Consider the following 21,186-nt stretch of genomic DNA (forward strand, 5'->3'; position numbering starts at 1 on the left):
TATTAAACTGGACTTCATCAGGCTTCCCTGGTGGCGCAGTGGTTGAGAATCTGCCTGCCGATTCAGGGGACATGGGTTCGTGCCCCGGTCCAGGAAGATCCCACAGGCCGCGGAGCGGCTAGGCCCGTGAGCCATGGCCGCTGAGCCTGCGTGTCCGGAGCCTGTGCTCCGCAACAGGAGAGGCCACAACAGTGAGAGGCCCGCGCACTGCGATGAAGAGTGGCCCCCGCTTGTCGCAACTAGAGAAAGCCCTCGCACAGAAACGAAGACCCAACACAGACAAAAAATTAATTAATTAAAAAAAACCCCCAAAAACTGGACTTCATCAAAATTAACTTTTGTACATCAAAGGACATTATCTAGAAAAATGAAAAGACAAACTACAGAAGGGGTGTAAATATTAGCAAATCTCACACCTGATAAGGTCTAGTATCCAGACTCTTAAAAGTCAACAACGAAAAGACAAAAGACCCAATTAAAAAATGGACAAAGGACATGAGCAGACATTTTTCCAAAAAGGATATACAAATGTCCAATAAGCACATGAAAAGATGCTCAACCTCATTACTCATTAGGGAAATTAAAGTCCAACCCACAGTGGGACACTACTTCATACCCACTAGGGTGGTTATAACCAAAAACAGTTAAATATCAAGTACTGGCAAGGATGTGGAAAAACTGAAACCCCTGTTCAATGCTGGTGGGAACATAAAATGATTCAGCCATTGTGGAAAATAGTCTGAAGTGCCTCAAAAGTTAAACACAGCATCAGCACATGACCCAGCAATTCTACACCTAGATATCCAAAAGACCTGAAAACAAGTATTCCAATAAATAGTTGTAAACGAATTTCATAGCAGTGTTATTCACAATAGCCAAAAGGTGGAAACAACTCAAATGTCCATCAACAGATGAACAGCTAAACAAAATGTGGTGCATACATACAATAGAATATTAGTCAGCCATAAATGAATGAAGTACTGATACATGGTACAACATCAATCTTAAAAATATGCTAGGTGGGGCTTCCCTGGTGGCGCAGTGGTTGAGAGTCCGCCTGCTGATGCAGGGGACACGGGTTCGTGCCCCGGTCTGGGAAGATCCCACATGCTGTGGAGCAGCTAGGCCCGTGAGCCATGGCTGCTGAGCCTGCGCGTCTGGAGCCTGTGCTCCGCAACAGGAGAGGCCACAACAGTGAGAGGCCCGCGTACAGCAAAAAAAAAATATATATATATATGCTAAGTGAAAGAAGCCTGATACAAAAGGTCACATATTGTATGATGTCATTTATATGAAATATCCAGAACAAGTAAATTCAGAGATATAAAACAGATTGGTAGTTGCTAGGGGCTAGGTAGAGGGGCATATAGGAAAGGAAAGCTTAATGGGTACAAGGTTTTCTTCTGGGTTAATGAAAATGTTTTGGAACTAGATAGACAAGGTGGTTGTACAACACTGTGAATGTACTGAATGCCACTGAATTGTACACTTTTAAATGGTTAACTTTATGTTATATGAATTTCACCTCAATAAAACAATATAAAAAAGCTGTTAGAAATACAAGGGGGCTATGAGAAAAAAGACTACAGTCATAGTGTTAACTTTTAAAATATGTTTCAAAATTTGGCAAATCATCAAAGACACAAAGAATAAATGGAGTCTTAGAAAACTGGTTAGATTAGAAAATGGACCTATTGTTTTTCTTCCAAAAGTCAAATCCAAAAACATACCAAGTAAAAAACTTACACAATTTCCAAATGCCCATGTAACAGTTAAAAACAAAAGTGCATTACACTATGATATACTATTCCCTCAGCCTATTTCCCTATAGACATGAAGCTAAGAATGTTTTTTTCATTTTTAAAGGGTTATAAAAAGCAAAACAGAAGAATATGTAACAGAGATCGTATGTGGCCCACAAAACCTAAAGTATATACTATCCAATTATATTTGGTAAGTCATTTCCCAAACACATGAAGAAGCTTCTGCTCAATAGTGTACATGGAGAGCATTCAACTAGGCAACAATTGTTACTGTGCCACAAGGCTAGCCTCCCAAACTATGAGAAATTTATACCTGAGGGATCTGAAATGTCTTAAGAACCATAAAAAAATCAACGTAAAAATTTTATGTTTGCGTGTGTGCATGTTTTACCACAATGCACCTTGTATGTTGAGGCTCATATAAGTTTTGTGCTTTTTAATGTGTGTGAACTTTGATTCACATTTAAATTAAAAAATAAACCTTAAAGAAAGCATTGAAAAAGGATAAACATCAACAATAGGTCATGCTATGAATCTTCCTTAACTTCACCAATATCTAAACAACAGAGTCAGTTAAAACCATTGTTGATGAACACATAATGATGGTCTCGTCCTTGAAAGCAAGCACTTCAAGCTCAGCGTTATCTGGAAAATCACAGACTTAAAGAATTTTAGAATTGAAAGAATTTATAGGGGTCACCTAATCTTCTTGGTTTATAAATAAAGCAGAAGAAGTGACCTGCACACAGCTAATAAGCTGTATATGAAGAGGCCTAGAGAAGCAATTTAAGGAAGTGGAGTATGAGGCTTTTTCTAATATATATAATGAGGATACTTTCTTGGTTATATTCAGATCTATTTTAAGCCTAGTCCCTGAGAAATAAGATTGCAGAGCACTCCTCAGCTAAGAACGAATGGGAGATCCTTATTTGTTTCCAAAGTCCAAAAACTGACCCCGACCTCACTCCACAGAATTACAGCTAATCATCAAGCCCCATGAGACCCCAAACTATGTTCACATCCTGTGACTTAGGTTAAAATGGACTATCCCACCCCCTAATTTTCCCTGAAAGATCTGGCAACTTCCATGCATATCTGTTTTGATTAGGTAGTATGGATGCTGATGCTGACAGAAACAGAAAAAAATGTGAGAAGTGGAAGCCAGGAATCTTGTTGAAAACAAAATGATTTTATTACCATGAACAGTTTGTGAGTCTAAAAGGAAACTTTAAGACCACAAAGGCTGCTGATATCTCTAGTCCTAACCTTTCCAAGTACCGAATTCTTTATTTGCAATGGGATTCCCTTTCTGCAGTTTAATTTCTATTTCTACCAACAATGCATGAGGAATTCCCAGGTTTTAATAGTGATAATCTTCTCTGCCTGGTTAGTTCCACTTTGAGTAAGACTTTTGTGAATTGGGCACTTTTAAAAATTAAGTTTTCAGGGCTTCCCTGGTGGCGCAGTGGTTGAGAGTCCGCCTGACGATGCAGGGGACACAGGTTCATGCCCCGGTACGGGAAGATCCCACATGCCGTGGAACGGCTGGGCCCGTGAGCCATGGCCACTGAGCCTGCATGTCCGGAGCCTGTGCTCCGCAATGGGAGAGGCTGCAACAGTGAGAGGTCCGCGTACCGCAAAAAAAAAAAAAAAAAAAAAAAAAAATTAACTTTTGAGTAACTGGCTGTAAAATTGGAAATATTCACATTACCTCCATCACAAGGGTGCCTGAGAGAGTGAAGAAATTACAATTTGATACAAATTATCCTGAAACAGAAAGAATGCTAACCATTTCCAGTATTAGCAAGGTCACTTTCTTTTTTATTGAAGTATAGCTGATGTACAATATTATATAAATTATAGGTGTACTATATAGTAATTCATAATTTTTAAAGGTTATACTCCATTTACAGCTATTATAAAATATTGGCTATATTCCCCAGGTTGTACAATATATCCTTGTAGCTTATTTTATACCTAGTAGTTTGTACCTCTTAATTGCCCCTCCCCCCACTGGTAACCAGTAGTTTGTTCTCTATATCTGTGAGCCTGCTTTTCTGTTATATTCACTAGTTTGCTGTACTTTTTAGATTCCACATATAAGTGATATACAGTATTTGTCTTTCTCTGACTTATTTCGCTTAGCATAATGCTCTCCAAGTCCATCCATGTTGCTGCATATGGGAAAATTTCATTCTTTTTTTTAATAGCTGAGTAGTATATTCTGTAGTATATATATACCACATCTTCTTTATCCTTTCGTCTGTTGATGGACATTTAGGTTGTTTCCCTATCTTGGCAATTTCCAGAGTGGCTGCACAATTTACCTTCCCACCAACAGTGTATGGGGGCCAAGGTCATTTTCTTTATGAGGACAATATGATCAAAAATATATTACCTTACATACTTAAAAATTAAGATGGTAAATTTTATGTTTTTAGCTACAATTAAAAATAAAATATAAATTAAAAAAATTACCTTCCATTGATAAACAAAATGTGGTATATATGGTATAAATACAATGGAACAGTATACAACCTTAAAGAGGAAAGAAATTCTGATACATGCCACAACATGGATGAAACTTGAAGACATTAAGCTAACTGGAATAAGACAGACACAAAAGGATAAATAATAACTTCTATGAGGTAGTCAAATTCAGAGACATAAAGTAGAATGGTGGTTACCAGGGGCTGGGGAGAGTGGGAAATGGGGTATAGATTTAATGGGTATAGATTTTTTAGTTTGGAATGATAAAAAAAGTTCTGGAGATGGACAGTAGTGATGGTTGCATGACAATGTGAATGTATTTTATGCCACTGAACGGTATACTTAAAAATGGCTAAAACAGTAAATTTTATGTCTATTTTACCAGAGTAAGAAAAAATATTACCTTGTAGGTCTCCAATCATCTCAGAATCATGACCTCTGTCTCTTCGTTCAGCTTCTAATACAGCTTGCAGCTGGTAATAATCCTTGTCCATTTGTGACTTGGAATTCTCCAAAATTCTATTTCTCTCCTGCAATTCTCTATTCAGGGACTCTAGCTGAGTAATTGATTTACTCATCTCGGTGTGACTCTTCCTTAATCTTACAGCTGTGTCTGATTCTGTCCTAAGTAAGTCATTGGCTTCTTCTAGCTAATTAAAAAAGAGAGCAAGAAAATAGTTTTTTATCAAAACACAATCAAACTTAAATTTTGATTTAAAAAAAAAAACCTCACTCCAAAAACTTACCTGCTTTTGTAATTGTGCCAGCTTCTCATTAGCAAGGTGTGAATTCTGACTGACTTTCTTTAAGTCTTCCAACTGATCCTTTAATGTAGAAACTAGAAAATGAAGGAATAATATGTAAGTTTTCATAGAGGAAACATATAAATCCCTTTTAAAAAATGAAATTTGGTCTTAGGCCATAAAAGTCAGCTATATTAGGTCCATATTCCAACTTGGAAGTACCTACATTTTAAATTTATCAAAAAGTAGAGCACTGTTTTATAATACAGAATGCAAAAACAGATGTTTCCACTGCTGTAATATTTTAAATTCTTTTATTCCTTTCATAAAGGTTAATCTATTAGTGAAATTATATAAAGCTAATTTTAAATATTACCTATTTTTGAATAGTACAAATCTTTGATTAGTTCAATTATTTTTAAAATGGTTCAACTAGTGGCAGGGCAGGAATAAAGACGCAGACATACAGAATGAACTTGAGGACACAGGGTGGGGTGGCGGGGGGGAACTGGGACGAAGGGAGAGAGTAGCATTGACATATATACACTGCCAAATGTAAAATGGATGGCTAGTGGGAAGCAGCCACATAGCACAGGGAGATCCGCTCGATGCTTTCTGACAACCTAGAGGAATGGTATAGGGAGGGTGGGAAGGAGGCTCACGGGGGAGGAGGGATGGGGATATATGTATACATACAGCTGATCCGCTTTATTATACAGCAGAAACACAACACTGTAAAGCAATTATACTCCAATAAAGATGTAACTAACTAACTAAATAAAATGCTTCAAAATTCAAAAGGTACCAAATGGTGTATAGTATAGCATGAGTCTTTCTCCCTTCACGTCGTCTCCCAGCCCCTCTGGCTCTCCTCCCCAGCAACAACTATTACTAATTCCTTGCATATCCTTCCTAAGATAGTCTGTGTATCCATACCCTAATATATAAAAACACAAATATATATATATATATATGTTTTCACATGCACATCTACACACACACACACACTTAAACATATATAGATAAGCAATTTTGTTTTAAACAATCTATACTTTTTTTGGTAAGATACATTTTAGAGATTCTTTTATAAGTTTATAAAGAGATACTTTATTCTGTTTTAAAAAATATTTTTAAATTTTTTTTTTCTTTTTTTTTTTTCCTTTTGCGGTACACGGGCTTCTCACTGTTGTGGCCCCCCACCCCCGCCACGGAGCACAGGCTCCGGACATGCAGGCCCAGCAGCCATGGCTCATGGGCCCAGCCGCTCCACGGCACGCGGGATCCTCCCGGACCGGGGCACAAACCCGCGCCCCCCGCATCGGCAGGTGGACTCCCAACCACTGCACCACCAGGGAAGCCCTAAATTCTTTTTTTTTAAATTAATTAATTAATTAATTTATTGCTGCTTTGGGTCTTCATTGTTGTGCGAGGGCTTTTCTCTAGTTGGGCTACTCTTCGTTGCGGTGCACGGGCTTCTCATTGAGGTGGCTTCTCTTGTTGCAGAGCACATGCTCTAGGAGCATGGGCTTCAGTAGTTGTGGCTCACGGGCTTAGTTGCTCCGCGGCATGTGGGATCTTCCCAGACCAGGGCTTGAACCCATGTCCCCTGCATTGGCAGGCGGATTCTTAACCACTGCGCCACCAGGGAAGCCCAAGAGATACTTTATTCTTTTATAAAATGCATAGTATTCTACCATATATACTAAAATTTATTATACCACTGATTACATTTACATTGTTTATAATTTTTGCCATTTTAAACAATTCTAAAATGAATAGCTTTGTTTCTATATCAGTATACATGTGCACAAGTATATGTGAAATAAATTTCTAGAAGTGAAATCACTGGATCAAAGGATGTAGAAAGCTATTTTAAATTTGTAACACTAATATCAAAAATTCTAGTCTTGTTGTTCTAAAATATGGCTACTTGTTAGAAGTGCCTAGAGAGCTTATTAAAAATACCAATGCCCAGTCTACATGTCTAGATCAATTAAATTAGAATTTCTGAAGTTTAGGCATTAGTTTTCTTTGAAGTTTCCCAAGAAATTCCAATATACACCCAAGGATAAAAATCAGTACTCTAGCTAAAACATTACTACTGAATCTAATATGTTATAAATAAATTTTGGGACATGGGTATTTAGCTCATGAGGTGTCTTAGGACTGTGGCTTCAAAAATATATAACAGGCACTAAATTTAAAACAACCTCAAGATGAAGACCTCAAGATAGTGTTAGAAATTCCAGTGTTTTTCAAAGGAAGTAACAATTTACCTTCATTTTCTACATTCCTCCTCTTCTCATTTTCCTGTTCTGCTTTTCTTTGGTACTCATTAATTCTATGCTGTAGCAACATTTTCTCCTTCTCAATCTGAGACACTGTAGATTCTAGGTTTCTTCTTTGATTCCCCTAAATTATGAGAAAAGTTACCACTACAATTAATACTCCTCATTTATTCAAGGGAATACTCTGTTCTTTTTTTAAAAAGTACACAATTACTTAAGATAGATATTTTGGTTTCAAAATCAGATAATACTTCCTAACAACAACAACTTTCTAATATTAGAATTAGCTTGCCTTAGAAGAAAACAGTGAGAATCCCCTTATTTTAACTAGACATACAAAATTTTCAAAGATTTAAAAAAATCCTTGAGTATAAAAAACCCTACGAATCTTGTCAGTCTGAAGGTCGAACACATTGTATTCAAACACATTAAGATGAACACACTGTATTATATTACCAATATTTTGGTTTATTTACAATCCTAAAGTTTAAGACATGAAATATAAAAGGAATCAGATAACTACATATTTGATAATTAAATGGTGCAAAACTCAAATGATACCAAAGGTTACAGTGTTTATAATAAGTTCACCAGTCCCTGTATGAGGTCTCCCTTAATCCCCTCCCAATCTCTGTAACAACTTACCTTTCTTAAGATGTTCTATGTATGTACCTACTAATGCATATTAAAGAGTAATGAAAGAAATATTTATTTTAGAAAATGAAACTAAGGGGAGGGGAGGGTTAAAGAAAAAAAATACTCCAAATTCCACAACTTAAAAAAATTTATCTTCTGTTTCTGAGTTACCACTATCAGCATATTCTGCTTTTGATGCTTCATTTTTATCTTTAAGACTCCACACTGGACAAACCTCCTTTACAGTGCGTGCTTTTCTGGGCTTTTCCATTTTTAAGTGAAATCCATCTTTTAAGTAAGATGCTGTCAGAGAAATTTAGTAAAATTTGACAGAGATCATCCAAAATCTTTCCAATTGTAAGATTTTATCATTCTTTTATTTTTTCATTTTTAAATTTTTAAATTTAAAATTCTACATTTCAGAAGTTTCAAAGACAGTACATGTACCCTACCAGTCAGTTTCCCCTAATAGTTACATTATTAACAATGGTACAATAACAAAATCAGGAAATTGATATTGGTATAAAGCATGCATGTGTAGTTCGATGTCATTTTATCTCATGTGTAGATGCATGTAACCACCACCACAATCAAGACACAGAACTGTTCCATCAGCACAATGATCTCCTTCCAGCCACTACTTATAGCCACATGCATCCCTCACTTCTCCCACCACCTATATCCCTGGCAACCAACAGGAGGTCCTCCATCTGTATAATTTTGCCATTTTGAAAATGTTATATTAATGGAATCATACAGTGTGGACCTTTTGAGATTAGCTTTTTACATTCAACAAAATATCCTTGAGATCCATCCAAGTTGCTGTGTGTAACAACAGTTCATTTTTCCAGTCTACAGATCTTCACCCTCTTATCAGGGTCTTTCACAGAGCAAGTTTTGATGAAGTCCAATTTATTGAATTTTTTTCCTTATATGGATCATAATTGTGGTGTAATGTGTAACTCTTCACCGAGTTGCAGGTCCCAAGGACTTTCCCCTATTTTTTCCCTAGAAGTTTTATATTTTTTATGTCCCTGTTTAAATCTATGGTCTATTTTAAGTTAATGTTTGCATAAGATGTGAGACTGAGGTTGAGGTCCCTATCTTGGCCTATGAATACCTAATTGCTCCAGCACCACTTGCTAAAAAGACTATCCTTCCTCCACTGAATTGCTTTTGCACCTTGGTCAAAAATAAGCTGGCCATGATTGAGGGATACTGATCCATAGTTTTCTTTGTAGTACTGTCTTTGCTAGACTCTGGTATCTTGGTAATTCTAGCCTCATAAAATTCACTGGGGAATGTTCCCTTCTTTTATATTTTCTAGAAGAGAGAGTGTAGAATTGGTGTTAATTCTTCTTAAAACACTTGATAGGGACTTCCCTGGTGGTCCAGTGGTTAAGACTTCCCCTTCCAATGCAGGGGGTGCGGGGTTCGATCCCTGGTCAGGGAGCTAAGATCCCACGTGTCTTGGGGCCAAAAAACAAAAACATAAAACACAAGCAATATTTTAACAAATTCAATAAAGACTTTAAAAATGGTCCACATCAAAAAAAAATCTTAAAAAAACACTGGGTAGAATTCTCTAGTAAAATCATCTGTCCTGAAGATTAATTTTGGGGGAGCTTTTAAATTATGAATTCACTTTAATAGTTATATAGGGCTATTCAAATAATGTATTTCACATTGTGTGAGTTGTGGCAGTTTGTATTTTTGGAGGAATTAGTCCATTTCACCTAAATATTACACTTACTCGTTTGGAACTGTTTATAGTATTTCCTTAAGATTTTTTTTTTTTTATATATCTGTAGAGTCTGTAGGAATATGTTCTGTTTTATTCCTGATACTGATCATTTGTGTCCTTTCTTTCCTTTGACAATCTTGCTAGAGGACTGTCAATTTTGTTGATCTTTCCAAGCAGCTGGGTTTTTATTTTCACTGATTTTCTCTATTATTTTTCTGTTTTCAATTCCACTGACTTCTGCTCTTTATTTTTCCTTCCTTCTCCTTGCTTTGGGTTTATTTTGCTCTTCTTTTTCTAGGTTCCTGAGGTAGGAGCTTAGATAACTGATTTGAGACTTCTCGTCTTTTCTAATGTAAACATTTAGTGTATACATTTCCCTTAGAGTACTATGTTAGCTGCATCCCACAAATTTTGATGTATTATTTTCATTTTCATTGTTCAAATATTTTTATTTATTTATTTATTTTTGCCGTACGCGGGCCTCTCACTGTTGTGGCCTCTCCCGTTGCAGAGCACAGGCTCCGGACGCACAGGCACAGTGGCCATGGCTCACGGGCCTAGCCGCTCCACGGCATGTGGGATCTTCCCGGATCGGGACACGAACCCGTGTCCCCTGCATTGGCAGGCGGACTCTCAACCACTGCGCCACCAGGGAAGCCCTCAAATATTTTTAAAAGGTGAAGATCCATAACTTTGAAAAATAACTTTATGAGATATAATTAACATTCCAATGTATTTTTTCATTCCCCTTGAGACTCTTTGACCTATGGATTATTTAGAACTGTGTTGTTTAGGTTCCACGTGTTTGTAGATTTGCCTGATACTTTTCTGTTATTCATTCTGGTTTGGTCACAGTTTGGTCAGAGAACACACTCTGTATGATTTTAATTCTTTGAAATCTGGAGAAGTTTGCTTAGGATGTGGTCTATCTTGGTTTGTGTTTCTTGAGTGCTCGAAAAACATGTGTCCTTTGCTGTTGCTGGGTGGAGGGGTCTGCAAATGTTGAATAGATCCTATTGGCTGATGGTGTGGCTGAGTTCTCCTATATGTTTGCTGATCCTCTGTCTAGAGAGTGGCATTTAAAAAGTCTCCAACAGTAATCGCAGATTTGTCTACTTCTCCTTTCAGTTTTATCAGCTTTTGCTTCACATATTTTGTAGCTCTTCTGTTTGATGAATACAAATTTAGGAATGTTATGTCTTCTCAGAGGATTGACATTTTTGTCATTCTGCAATGTCCCTCTGCCCCTGGTAATTTTCTTTGTCCTAAAGTCTACTTCACCTGATATCAATATTGCCATTGCTGCCTTCTTTTTGCTAATGCTTACATGATGTATTTTTCCATCTTCTTACTTTTAACTTGGCTATATTGTTACATTTGAAGAGAGTTTCTGCTGGACAGCATACAGGTAGGTAATTTTAAAAAAGCTACTCTGACAATCTATCTTAATTGATGTTGCATTTAATTTACATTTAATATAATTACTGATATGTTAGAGTTAAGCCTCCCATTTCGTTTTGTCCCATGTTTTCCTTCTTGTCTTTCTGTAGGTTACTTGAACATTTTTTGGAATTCTATTTGATTTACTAGTGTTTTTAAGTGTATCTCTTTGTATAATTTTTATCAGTGGCTGCTCTAGGTACTACATTATATTACTAGTGTTGGCATATTACCAGTTTGATTAAAGTGTAAAACCTTACCTCCCTTTATACCCATTTATAATTGTCTTAAAAATTTCTTCTATATACATGGAGAACCACATTAGACAATGCCGTAATTTCTGCTTCAACTGTAACATAAAAAAACTTAAGAGGAGAAGGAGAGTGTAGTGTGTTTACCCATATTCTAGAACCATGTTGAAATTTTAGTACATAAATTTCAGTTCAGTGGTTCTTAATAGTTGAAAGGTGAGAAAGGAGCAACAGATCAAAAATTGAATCTGGAACCGTAGCAGAAAGAGACAGACAAATTCAACTATTAAGAACCACTGAACTGAAATTTATGTACTAAAATTTCAACATGGTTCTAGAATAAAACCACACAAAAGAAACTAAAGTATAATCTAATTTCACTTAAACCTGCAGCTCCAAAGTGAGGCTTTCATCATAATTCTTTGGTCCTGTTCTGTATTGCAACCTATAAAGTTCAAATATAATCTTCTCAGAAAACAATCTGAAAGAGGGAAAAAGTCTCAAAAAGGAAAACTTCTGATAAGAAAACAAAAAGTACCTCTTCATCCAATTCTTTCATTATCTTGTCGAGTTTTATGTTTGAAGTTCTGTAAAAGCAAAAGCAATATAGATTATAGATATATTTACTTTTTATAGCTTGGGGTGAAACACCACATTCCTTACTTTTCCATTTAGCTAAGATTTCTTAACCTTTCTTGTGTGTACTGTGGATCCCTTTGGCAGTCAGTCTGGTGAAGCCTATGGCATTTTCTCAGAATAATATTTTAAAAGCATAAAATAAAATACATAGGATTAAAAGAAACCAAAATTATACTGAAATACAGTCATAACCTTTTTTTAAAAAAGTATGATTCACTAATATATGCATTTTATTAATATATTAAATAAGATCTAGCAGCAGTAATTTTAAAGTAGTAATGAGCATAAACGGTATTTAGAGATAAATAACAACTGCATTCTAAGATAATATTTGTGATTTCTATCGGTAAGAAAAAATTCACAGCTACTGCTAATAACTGTGGATTATTCACTGTGTTCATAATTAAAGAAAATGCTGAATTTCAGCTAAAGGTTACAGAAAAGATTCACTTCTGTCACCCAAGTTTAAGGACCTTGAATTCCATCCATGGATGCTTTAGGAGAGGTCTATGGATCCTAGATTAAGGATCCCTGAATTCCCTCATGCAATACTTGCTACTTCACAAAGATTAACCATTTAACCTTTAATATAAGAGTAAGTAAATGAAGGGAAAGGTGGCATATATAAAGCAGTAAATGCACCACTTGGCAACTTGGGCAAAAATCTGAGATAAACTGAAAGTGTATTATTATCTCCATCACAATTCATTTTTGGGGCTCTAAACCTATTTCTGAGCTTCAAATCTGTACATGCAACGTTTCACATGGATGTCTTACCAAATAGCTCATTCAGCATGTCCAAAGCTAAATGAATTCCCTCTGCCCGGCGGCCCCTCCCACAATACCAATCTGCTTCTCTTCTCCTGTCCCAAGTAAAGCACTCCGCCTGGGAATCCTCCTTGACTCATCTTCCTCCCTCATTCTCATTTAGGTGAATAAATGTCAAATGCTGTGTAATTAACCAGGGAGTTCTTTTTTAAAAGCAAATTTGATCTTTTGTTTTACTTTTAAGTTTAATAACTTTTAATGTTTTTTCATCACCCTTAGGATAAATCCCAAATTTCTTAGCTTTTCAAAGACAGTGTTTTAAGATCTAGACTCTGTCGACCTTCCCAGTTTCATCTCAGGCTACCCCCCCACCACACACACACCCATTTTCGTATGATTATTGGCCACTTTGGCCACTCTTATTTCCTCCTTAAATTGATCCCTACCACCACCACTACCACTAATTTGTCATTTGCCTTTTAATTTTAATAGAAACTGTTCAACATTTATGTAATAATATCTATCCATTTCCTCTCCTTATTTCTATGTTTTATACCTAGAAATTCCTTCCAAATACTGGGCTCAGTTAATTATTTCCTTAAAGTGCTTTTCTAAAAAAAGCTTATATTAGATGCTTAACTATTTAATCTATAAGGAACTGTAGGTAGTGAGCAGTTTACTTGTTTCCTCTCCCCCACTCACAAAATTGCCAATTTTCTCAATTCCATTTTTTTGAATACTTAATCTGTTACCTGTTTTTCATTTATTCAATACTATCTACTAACAATATAATAAAGTGTTATTGTTTGTAATTAATAAGTAACTAAGCATTATGCTAGGTTATTTTAAATTATCTTGATCATTTTATATTTTCGTAAATATATATGCTCTTATTAAATTTAGACTCATAGGAAAAAAATTCTGAAAAAAATACTGCTATAGCGACCCATAGTGGAAATTAAAAAGAGTGTCTGCACCGAAAATTTAGTGAATTTTAATCTTCAAAAACAGCTACACTTTAGAACGCATCTTATTTAATGTAAACTAATTTTCCCTTTTTGTCAGCTAATTAAAATGTGAGACAAAATCAATAAACCAGGCATTAAGTGAATATTCTTCACTGAATGTATATCAATAGCAATCTTTACATCTCTGCCTTACTTCCATCTACTTTCAAGGGTTTATAGAGTACAAGTTTTAAAATCAGCATTTGCTATACAACTTTTAATGTGAAAAACATAAAGTATATTCTCACCTGCACTTCTGCTCCATTTCATCTTTTAACTGCATTTCATTATGCAACTGTTCTTCCAGCTTATAAATTGTTTTTTGCAAATTTTCCTGCTTTAATTAAAAACAACAAAAACTTATTCTAGTAAGAATATTCATAGAGAATTTTAAAATAGCAAGTTTATATTACCATTTTATACCTGTTTACAAGGGAGTTATCTGATCCAATCTTACCTTTTTCCTTTCTATCTGAAACTTTTATTATTAATTTTTTTTTTTTTTTGCGGTACGCGGGCCTCTCACTGTTGTGGCCTCTCCCGTTGCGGAGCACAGGCTCCGGATGCGCAGGCTCAGCGGCCATGGCTCACGGGCCCAGCCGCTCCGCGGCATGTGGGATCTTCCCAGACGGGGGCACGAACCCATGTCCCCTGCATCGGCAGGCGGACTCTCAACCACTGCGCCACCAGGGAAGCCCTTTATTATTAATTTAACAAGCATTTTTTTTTCCAACACCTACTAATATGTCAGGTGCTGTGGTAGGCATTAGTAACACAAAAATTAAAAAGATTTGGTCCCCGTTCTCATGAAGCTAATAGTTTGATAGTGGGGCACAGGGGAATAGGAGGGTGAAAAGAACCTACAATAACCCAGACATATACACAAAATATTATAATACAATGTGGTAGGTACTAATAAAATTATACATAAGGTGTACTGAAGAAGAGAAGAGGTCACATCTAATTCTGCCTTGAAGATGGAATGTTTGAGATGAGACCTATAAGAGAGGTATTTACCAAGCAGAGGAAGTGAAAGAAGGAATGCATTTTAGCTAAAATGAATGAGTAGAGAGAAAGAAAACATGATTGAATAATGGGAAGAAATCAAGTCTAGGCAGAGCAAAGAACATAACAGGGAGAACAAATCACATAAAATCTGAAAGGGCAAGTGGGACTATGATCCTTGTATGCAGAAAAGGAGTTGGGCACTTTAACCTATAAACACTTTAAAAGGGGAAATGACAGAGTATTGGCATTTTAGAAACATCACTTCGGTAATAAGGTGAATAGGTTAGAGAGCAGAGAAATTCTAGACTAAACAACCAATTAATAGACAGTTCAGGCAAAAAGAGTATATAGGTGTGATATAAGGCAGAAGCTGTAGAAATGAAGAGGAAATGGATAACTGTGTCAGTCAAAAGGCAGAATTTATAACCCAGCAACTGATTAGAAATAAGAACAGAGTAGCATTACAAAAGATGGGTGACACAAAAAGAACTGCTGGTGAGGGGATGGAGAGAGGAGAAGTGTGAGTTAGGCTTTGGCCTAGGTTGAAGTGTCTGAAAGATGTGCAGGAAGAGAAGTCCAGTCAGAGAGAGAGAAAAGATTCGGGTATGTTGTTCAGAGGAGCAAGCTAGACACACATGAGATTAACTACAGATAATGAGCAGAGAGCCAAGATCAGAACTATCTTGAGAAACACTTAATAATTATGGGGTTGGGGGAAGAGAGAAAGGGAGGAGATCCTGCAAAGAGGACTGAAAATAAAATCCAGAGGTAGAAAGAGAAAAAGAAGGAAATAATGAGAACATGAAGGTTCTTAAAGTTCCAAGGAGGAAGGACTGGTCAGTGTCAAATGCAGCAAAAAGAAAAATAAGATACGGAATGAAAAATATTCATCATATTTGGCAACTGCAAAGTTGTTCACTAGCATCTCTGCTAGAAGGCTTTCAGGGAAGAGTTGAAAATTAAATTAGTTGATTTTTGTACTTAGTTCTAGGTTAACAGAAATAGTAGGCACACAAGCGTTTTCTTCTTCCCCTGTGATCTTAACCAGAGTAAAAGATAAAAGCCACTGACAGAAACTTATGGCAGTCACCATTGAACAAGATCAGCCCAAAGAAAACAGGATTCCACTGAATTATTTTTTAAGTCCTAATGTAGCTCTAAACTTACAGGTAAGTAATACAGTCAGAGCGGGGTTATGGCAGCTCCTTATTGTCACCATCTCCAGGTCAAATGTGCTTTAATTTTGAAGATTTTTGAGCCCCTATTAGCTATATTTTTTGGCAAATAGCTCTAATGGGATGAGAATTTAAAAGAGAAAAATGGCCATAACAGCTAACCAGTACTCGCATAGTTCATTCCCCTTTTTCTCACTTTCCCTTCCCACCATATGTTCTCTCACATTTAAGAGTAAATATATGAAGGAGAAAGAAGAATTCTGTCAGCTTTTAAAAATGATTGCTGCCTACACCTCATCTCAGTTACAAATATGGAGGCTATAGCACACAAAGAGCTCAAAGAATGCTCTGAGGATGGCCAGATAATTATTTCTGGTATATTTAAGAAAAGTCCTGGTTAACCCAAAAGGACCTTCTCAATGTAAGCTAACAGAAAATATTTTAATCCTCTGTCTCATGAACATGAGCTGTTCTAACAATAAAAAGAACTCATGTCTCTAATATTCACTTCGTACAGGAATTCACTTTTCAGTGGTCAAATTAGAAGATGCTCACTGTACTAGTTATTCTCCATTTGCCACCTCTCCCTTCCAGCCTTGAAGACCCATCCTCTGACCTTCCCTGCCTTCAAATTTACAGAGTGCATTGACTGGGCTCTGCTGTCCTATGATTTTAAGCTTCGCTTCAGCATTCAGGAGACACCAGCCGAAAATCAGTTGGGAGAAATGAAATATCCGTTCTCCTCACACTCTTCTTGCCTTACCATGGCTCTGGCACTGCTCTATGTTCTATGCTCCTCTTTCATGATTCTATGCATTCTCTCTGAGCTGTGGTAACAAGATTTGTCTCTCCTTGTCCCTTCAGACTAAGGGAAATGGCTTCCCACTGCTGTCAATCAATGGCTGCTTTAGCTCTCTTTATTTATTGCTCCCCTTGATCCTATGCATAGCACCATTAATAGTCCCTTCATTAAACTCTCTTCATTTAATAAATAAACAAAATTTGGTATATGCATATAACAGAATATATTAAGCCTTAAAAAGGCATGACATTCTGATACATGCTACAACATGCCTGAGCCTTAAGGACATTAAGAAAAATAAGCCAATCACAAAAAGTCAAATACTGTATGATTTCACTTACATGAGGTACCTAGAATAGTCAAATTCATAGAGACAGAAAGTAAGGATAATAGTTAATAGGGGTTGAAGGGAGAGTGGAATGCAGACTTTAATGGGCACAAAATTTTAGTCTGGCATGAAGAAAAAGTTCTGGAGATGATGGTGGTGATGACTGGACAACAACGTGAGGGTGCTTAATGTCATTGAACCGTACACATAAAAATGGTAAAATGGTAAATTTTGTGTTATGTAAATTTTAGCACACACACACACAAAAACTCTCATTTAAAGCTTTTGAATGTGCCATCTGTTTCCCTGTCAAGACTCTTACTGATACACTGATTTATCATAAATTCCTAATTCCAAAGACTAAAAAGACCACCTCTGTCAATCTGTGTAGCAATGTATAGTTTACTAACTGCCTCCACATATAATATCCCATTTGATATTCAGGTAAGAAATCAAACAAGAGAGGAAACAGTAGATAAAAAGTGCTATAAAAATTTAAAATCACTAACTACATTTTCTGAAGCAATGCATATTTACTTAGTATCATGCATACATTATCCACAAAACAACTTTTAAAATAATAACAATAAGAAAATACCTACCAAGCTTTTATCCACATTAGAGCTAGTTCTGTTTTCATTAGGATTTGCTGAAGATAAGTATCTAGGAAGAAAATAGTTTTTAAAAGAAAACAAAAAACTCTTTAATATCTAGTAACAACCAGTAACAAATACTATATGCCTATCTTTTGTACTTGCTCTGCTTTTAAAAATTGAGTGCAGGTTCTTAATTCTTTATTTTAGAAACATAACACAGAAATGATACATATATTAAATAAAACCCCCAGTTAGGTCTGAAGCAGCACTCTGTAATCATATACCTTAATATTCCTGCAGCAAAATATATGAATATTCATACCAAAGAGAATAAATAAAAACCATAAAATAGTCTCAACTTAGTTCAGATTAGGTTTTTGGCCATGAGAGCAGGTTATGGCAGGTTTTGCCACCAAACAAATCACTAAAAAACTTTTAGTTTTTAGAGCTTTTGGATTTAGAATCAGGAATAAAGAATTGTTGACTTCTACAGACATGTGCACAATTCCTCCCCACTGACCCCAATTATCCTTCAGTCAAGAATGATATTGCCGGGGAGTGCCCTGGCAGTCCAGTGGGTAGGATTCAGCGCTTTCACTGCCGTGGCCCAGGTTCAATCCCTGGTCGGGGAACTGAGGTCCCGTAAGCTGCGCGGCATGGCCACAAAGAATGATATTGCTTTTCTGGGCAAAAAAGTTAAGAGTTTTTGTGTAAGTGGTTGAAATAACAGAACCAAAGTTCTGAAGATGTCCTGCTAATCTTCTGTGACTCTAAGCCTTGCAGAGTTTGTTAAATTCAATATAAAGTTAGAATTACATACAAATACAAGATATTAGTGATCTTCAGAGGTCTTCTTTAGACATCTTATCAGATTACCAAACAGATATAAACAGATCATATAAAAATTTTTTCTACACAATCAAAAATGTTAGGTAAAGGTAAGATACTTCTGCTACTTCCTTTACCATTCTATGACTACCACTATTACTACATCTACATCACCACTACAGTTACCACCTTGGTTAACCAGTAGAGCTCCCTCAAAAAGAGATCAAATAGCTACAGTATACTTCACAGCTGTTATGGGGCAGTTGTTAACACACTAGAAATAATTAATTCATAGTGAGAAACAGAAGATAATCAAGTGTCCTTTAAGTACCATGAACATATATATAGCAGTGCTCTAAAAGAAACAGCAGGAAAATATGTCATTTCCCATGTTTCTCTTGGAAAATTATTCAGATCAACCACAGAATCAAATATTCAGGAGACAATAACAAGGGCTATGTAGCAGGTTTGTAGAGAAAAGGTCATATAACAAATGACAACTCCTAGGTATAGTGCAATTTAATTCCATTGACTATAAAGTGCCTCAGAAATTCAGTGTGAGATTCTGCATTATGTGATATAAATAAAAGCATACAGCAACACCAGTAGAATCTGAATTAGATAGATCAGACTATTTGATCTCTGATTTATCTTCTAAATATAATATGCTATATAAGTAAAGTTTATGTTTAGCCTTCTGCAAGGTTAGTAACATAAAGTTCTCTGAATACAGTCATGGAAATGTAAGGATACCAATGTACACGTCCATTCATTCTTCCACTTCTTATCTTTTTTTTCCTTTCAAGGTTCTTTTTCATATTATATTGTTGCTTTCATATAGAATCTGGTCATTTAGGTAAACTTTTTATGAAAGAGGTGTTAGATTATTAGGAATATAGCTAAAAGTTTAAGGCTGTTTTTAAAATGTTTATAACTCAGCTATACGTCAACAGTAAAGATCTCTGTTCTTGCATGTTTGGATTTCAGAAGTAAGAATTTCAGAAGTTTTTAATTTCATGCAATTCAAAATTATACTTACATATTACAGTAAGGGTAATTAATATTTTGCTGATTCTTTCTTTATTAAGAGCAACCATACCTCCAACCAAACATGTAAGAAACAATGACTAAACACTATATTACTCAATAAGGTGGTGATATTTAAGAACAGACTACAATTTCTACTTTTAAGAAATTCAGAAATTAGTTTGGGATATGAAACACATGAATACAAGGAGAACTCACGGAACATAATCTAGTGTATTACAATGGATAAATAGTACAAAGAATATATATATATATATAATGCTTATTTAATTCAAGATTACCTTTGTGCAGAGAAATTAATTACTTTTGTGCAGAAAAAGTAATTAACTGCTGAACTCTATTACAGAAAATCCAGAAACACTGGGGGGTGTTTATATCAACACCTTGAGTGTTTCAGAAACCAAGCCAGAGAATAATTGATAAAAATATAAAATTTAGGGACTTCCCTGGTGGTCCAGTGGGTAAGACTCCGTGCTCCCAATGCAGGGGGCCGGGGTTTGATCCCTGGTCAGGGAACTAGATACCACATGCATGTTGCAACTAAGAATTCGCATGCCGCAACTAAGAAGCCTGCATGCCACAATGAAGATCCCGCATGCTGCAACTAAGACCCAGTGCAGCCAAAATAAAAAAATGTTTAAAAATTAAAAATATATATATATAATTTTTTTAAAAAGAAGAAAAAAAAAAAGAAAGGATGCTGCAGCAAACACACCACTTTGAAGGTTCTCTGTGTATTTCAATATAAAATAGCTCTGGGGCTTCCCTGGTGGCGCAGTGGTTGAGAGTCCACCTGCCGATGCAGGGGACACGGGTTCATGCCCCGGTCCGGGAAGATCCCACATGCCGCGGAGCGGCTGGGCCCGTGAGCCATGGCCGCTGAGCCTGCGTGTCCGGAGCCTGTGCTCCGCAACGGGAGAGGCCACAACAGTGAGAGGCCCGCGTACCGCAAAAAAAAAAAAAAAAAAAAAAAAAAAAAAAAAAAGCTCCAATGTAATACTCATGGAGTATTAGGGAGGGAAGAAGGATTAAAATATTGCTCTTTTCTAGGGGTCAAAACTCAAGTACTACCTACTTGGTGATACAACAAAAGTATTCTAACATCTAAAGAACAAAATTATTGTCTTACAGTTGGATTATTGGAGAAATTTCATAAAGCAAGACTAAATTGAATTCCTGTTTTCTAAGCTTGAACTGAATTACCCTCATAAAAAGTTTTGACTAAAATAACAAGATGCTTCACTTTAAAAGGTTAGTTATAATAACCTCAAATTTAATCATTACTGCAAGCAATTCAAATATCTAATACCATTCTAATGGAGTATAATTTGATTAGAGATACATATTTTAAAATAAATTTATCAAGTAGATTTAACACACCCAGTTAATGGTGCATATAGTTCACTTTTATATATTGGTATGGTATTTTGTTTAGAGTTCTGTCGTGTAGTACTTGCCAACCTACATTGTACAACTTATCCATTTCCTCACTAGGATATGAGCATCTCAAAAGAAGATAATTATATCTTATTAATCCTTCTCCCTGCACCTTGGTGCTTAGTATATACCTGACAAAGAGTAGGTTGTCAAACATGTCTGTTGAATGAATGAATGAATGCCCAGCATATGAAAA

General features: G+C 36.0%; 1 protein-coding gene across 2 annotated transcripts in view; it reads right to left on the reverse strand.

The window, feature by feature from the left end:
* ROCK1 (Rho associated coiled-coil containing protein kinase 1) overlaps positions 1 to 21,186 on the reverse strand; it is a 147,714-nt gene that overhangs the window by 40,732 nt on the left and 85,796 nt on the right. The window contains exons 11-16 of one of the 2 annotated variants that reach the window (XM_060028767.1): positions 17,685 to 17,745; positions 14,018 to 14,103; positions 11,894 to 11,942; positions 7,273 to 7,408; positions 5,000 to 5,091; positions 4,657 to 4,903 (exon numbers count right to left, since the gene is read on the reverse strand). In XM_060028767.1, coding sequence (XP_059884750.1) covers positions 4,657 to 4,903; positions 5,000 to 5,091; positions 7,273 to 7,408; positions 11,894 to 11,942; positions 14,018 to 14,103; positions 17,685 to 17,745 — 671 coding nt within the window. Of the gene's footprint in view, positions 1 to 4,656; positions 4,904 to 4,999; positions 5,092 to 7,272; positions 7,409 to 11,893; positions 11,943 to 14,017; positions 14,107 to 17,684; positions 17,746 to 21,186 lie in introns of both variants that reach the window. The other variant, XM_060028766.1, reaches the window with a different exon arrangement.

The sequence above is a fragment of the Delphinus delphis genome, chromosome 13 (assembly GCF_949987515.2).
Source record: "Delphinus delphis chromosome 13, mDelDel1.2, whole genome shotgun sequence".
Taxonomy (NCBI): Eukaryota; Metazoa; Chordata; class Mammalia; order Artiodactyla; family Delphinidae; genus Delphinus; species Delphinus delphis.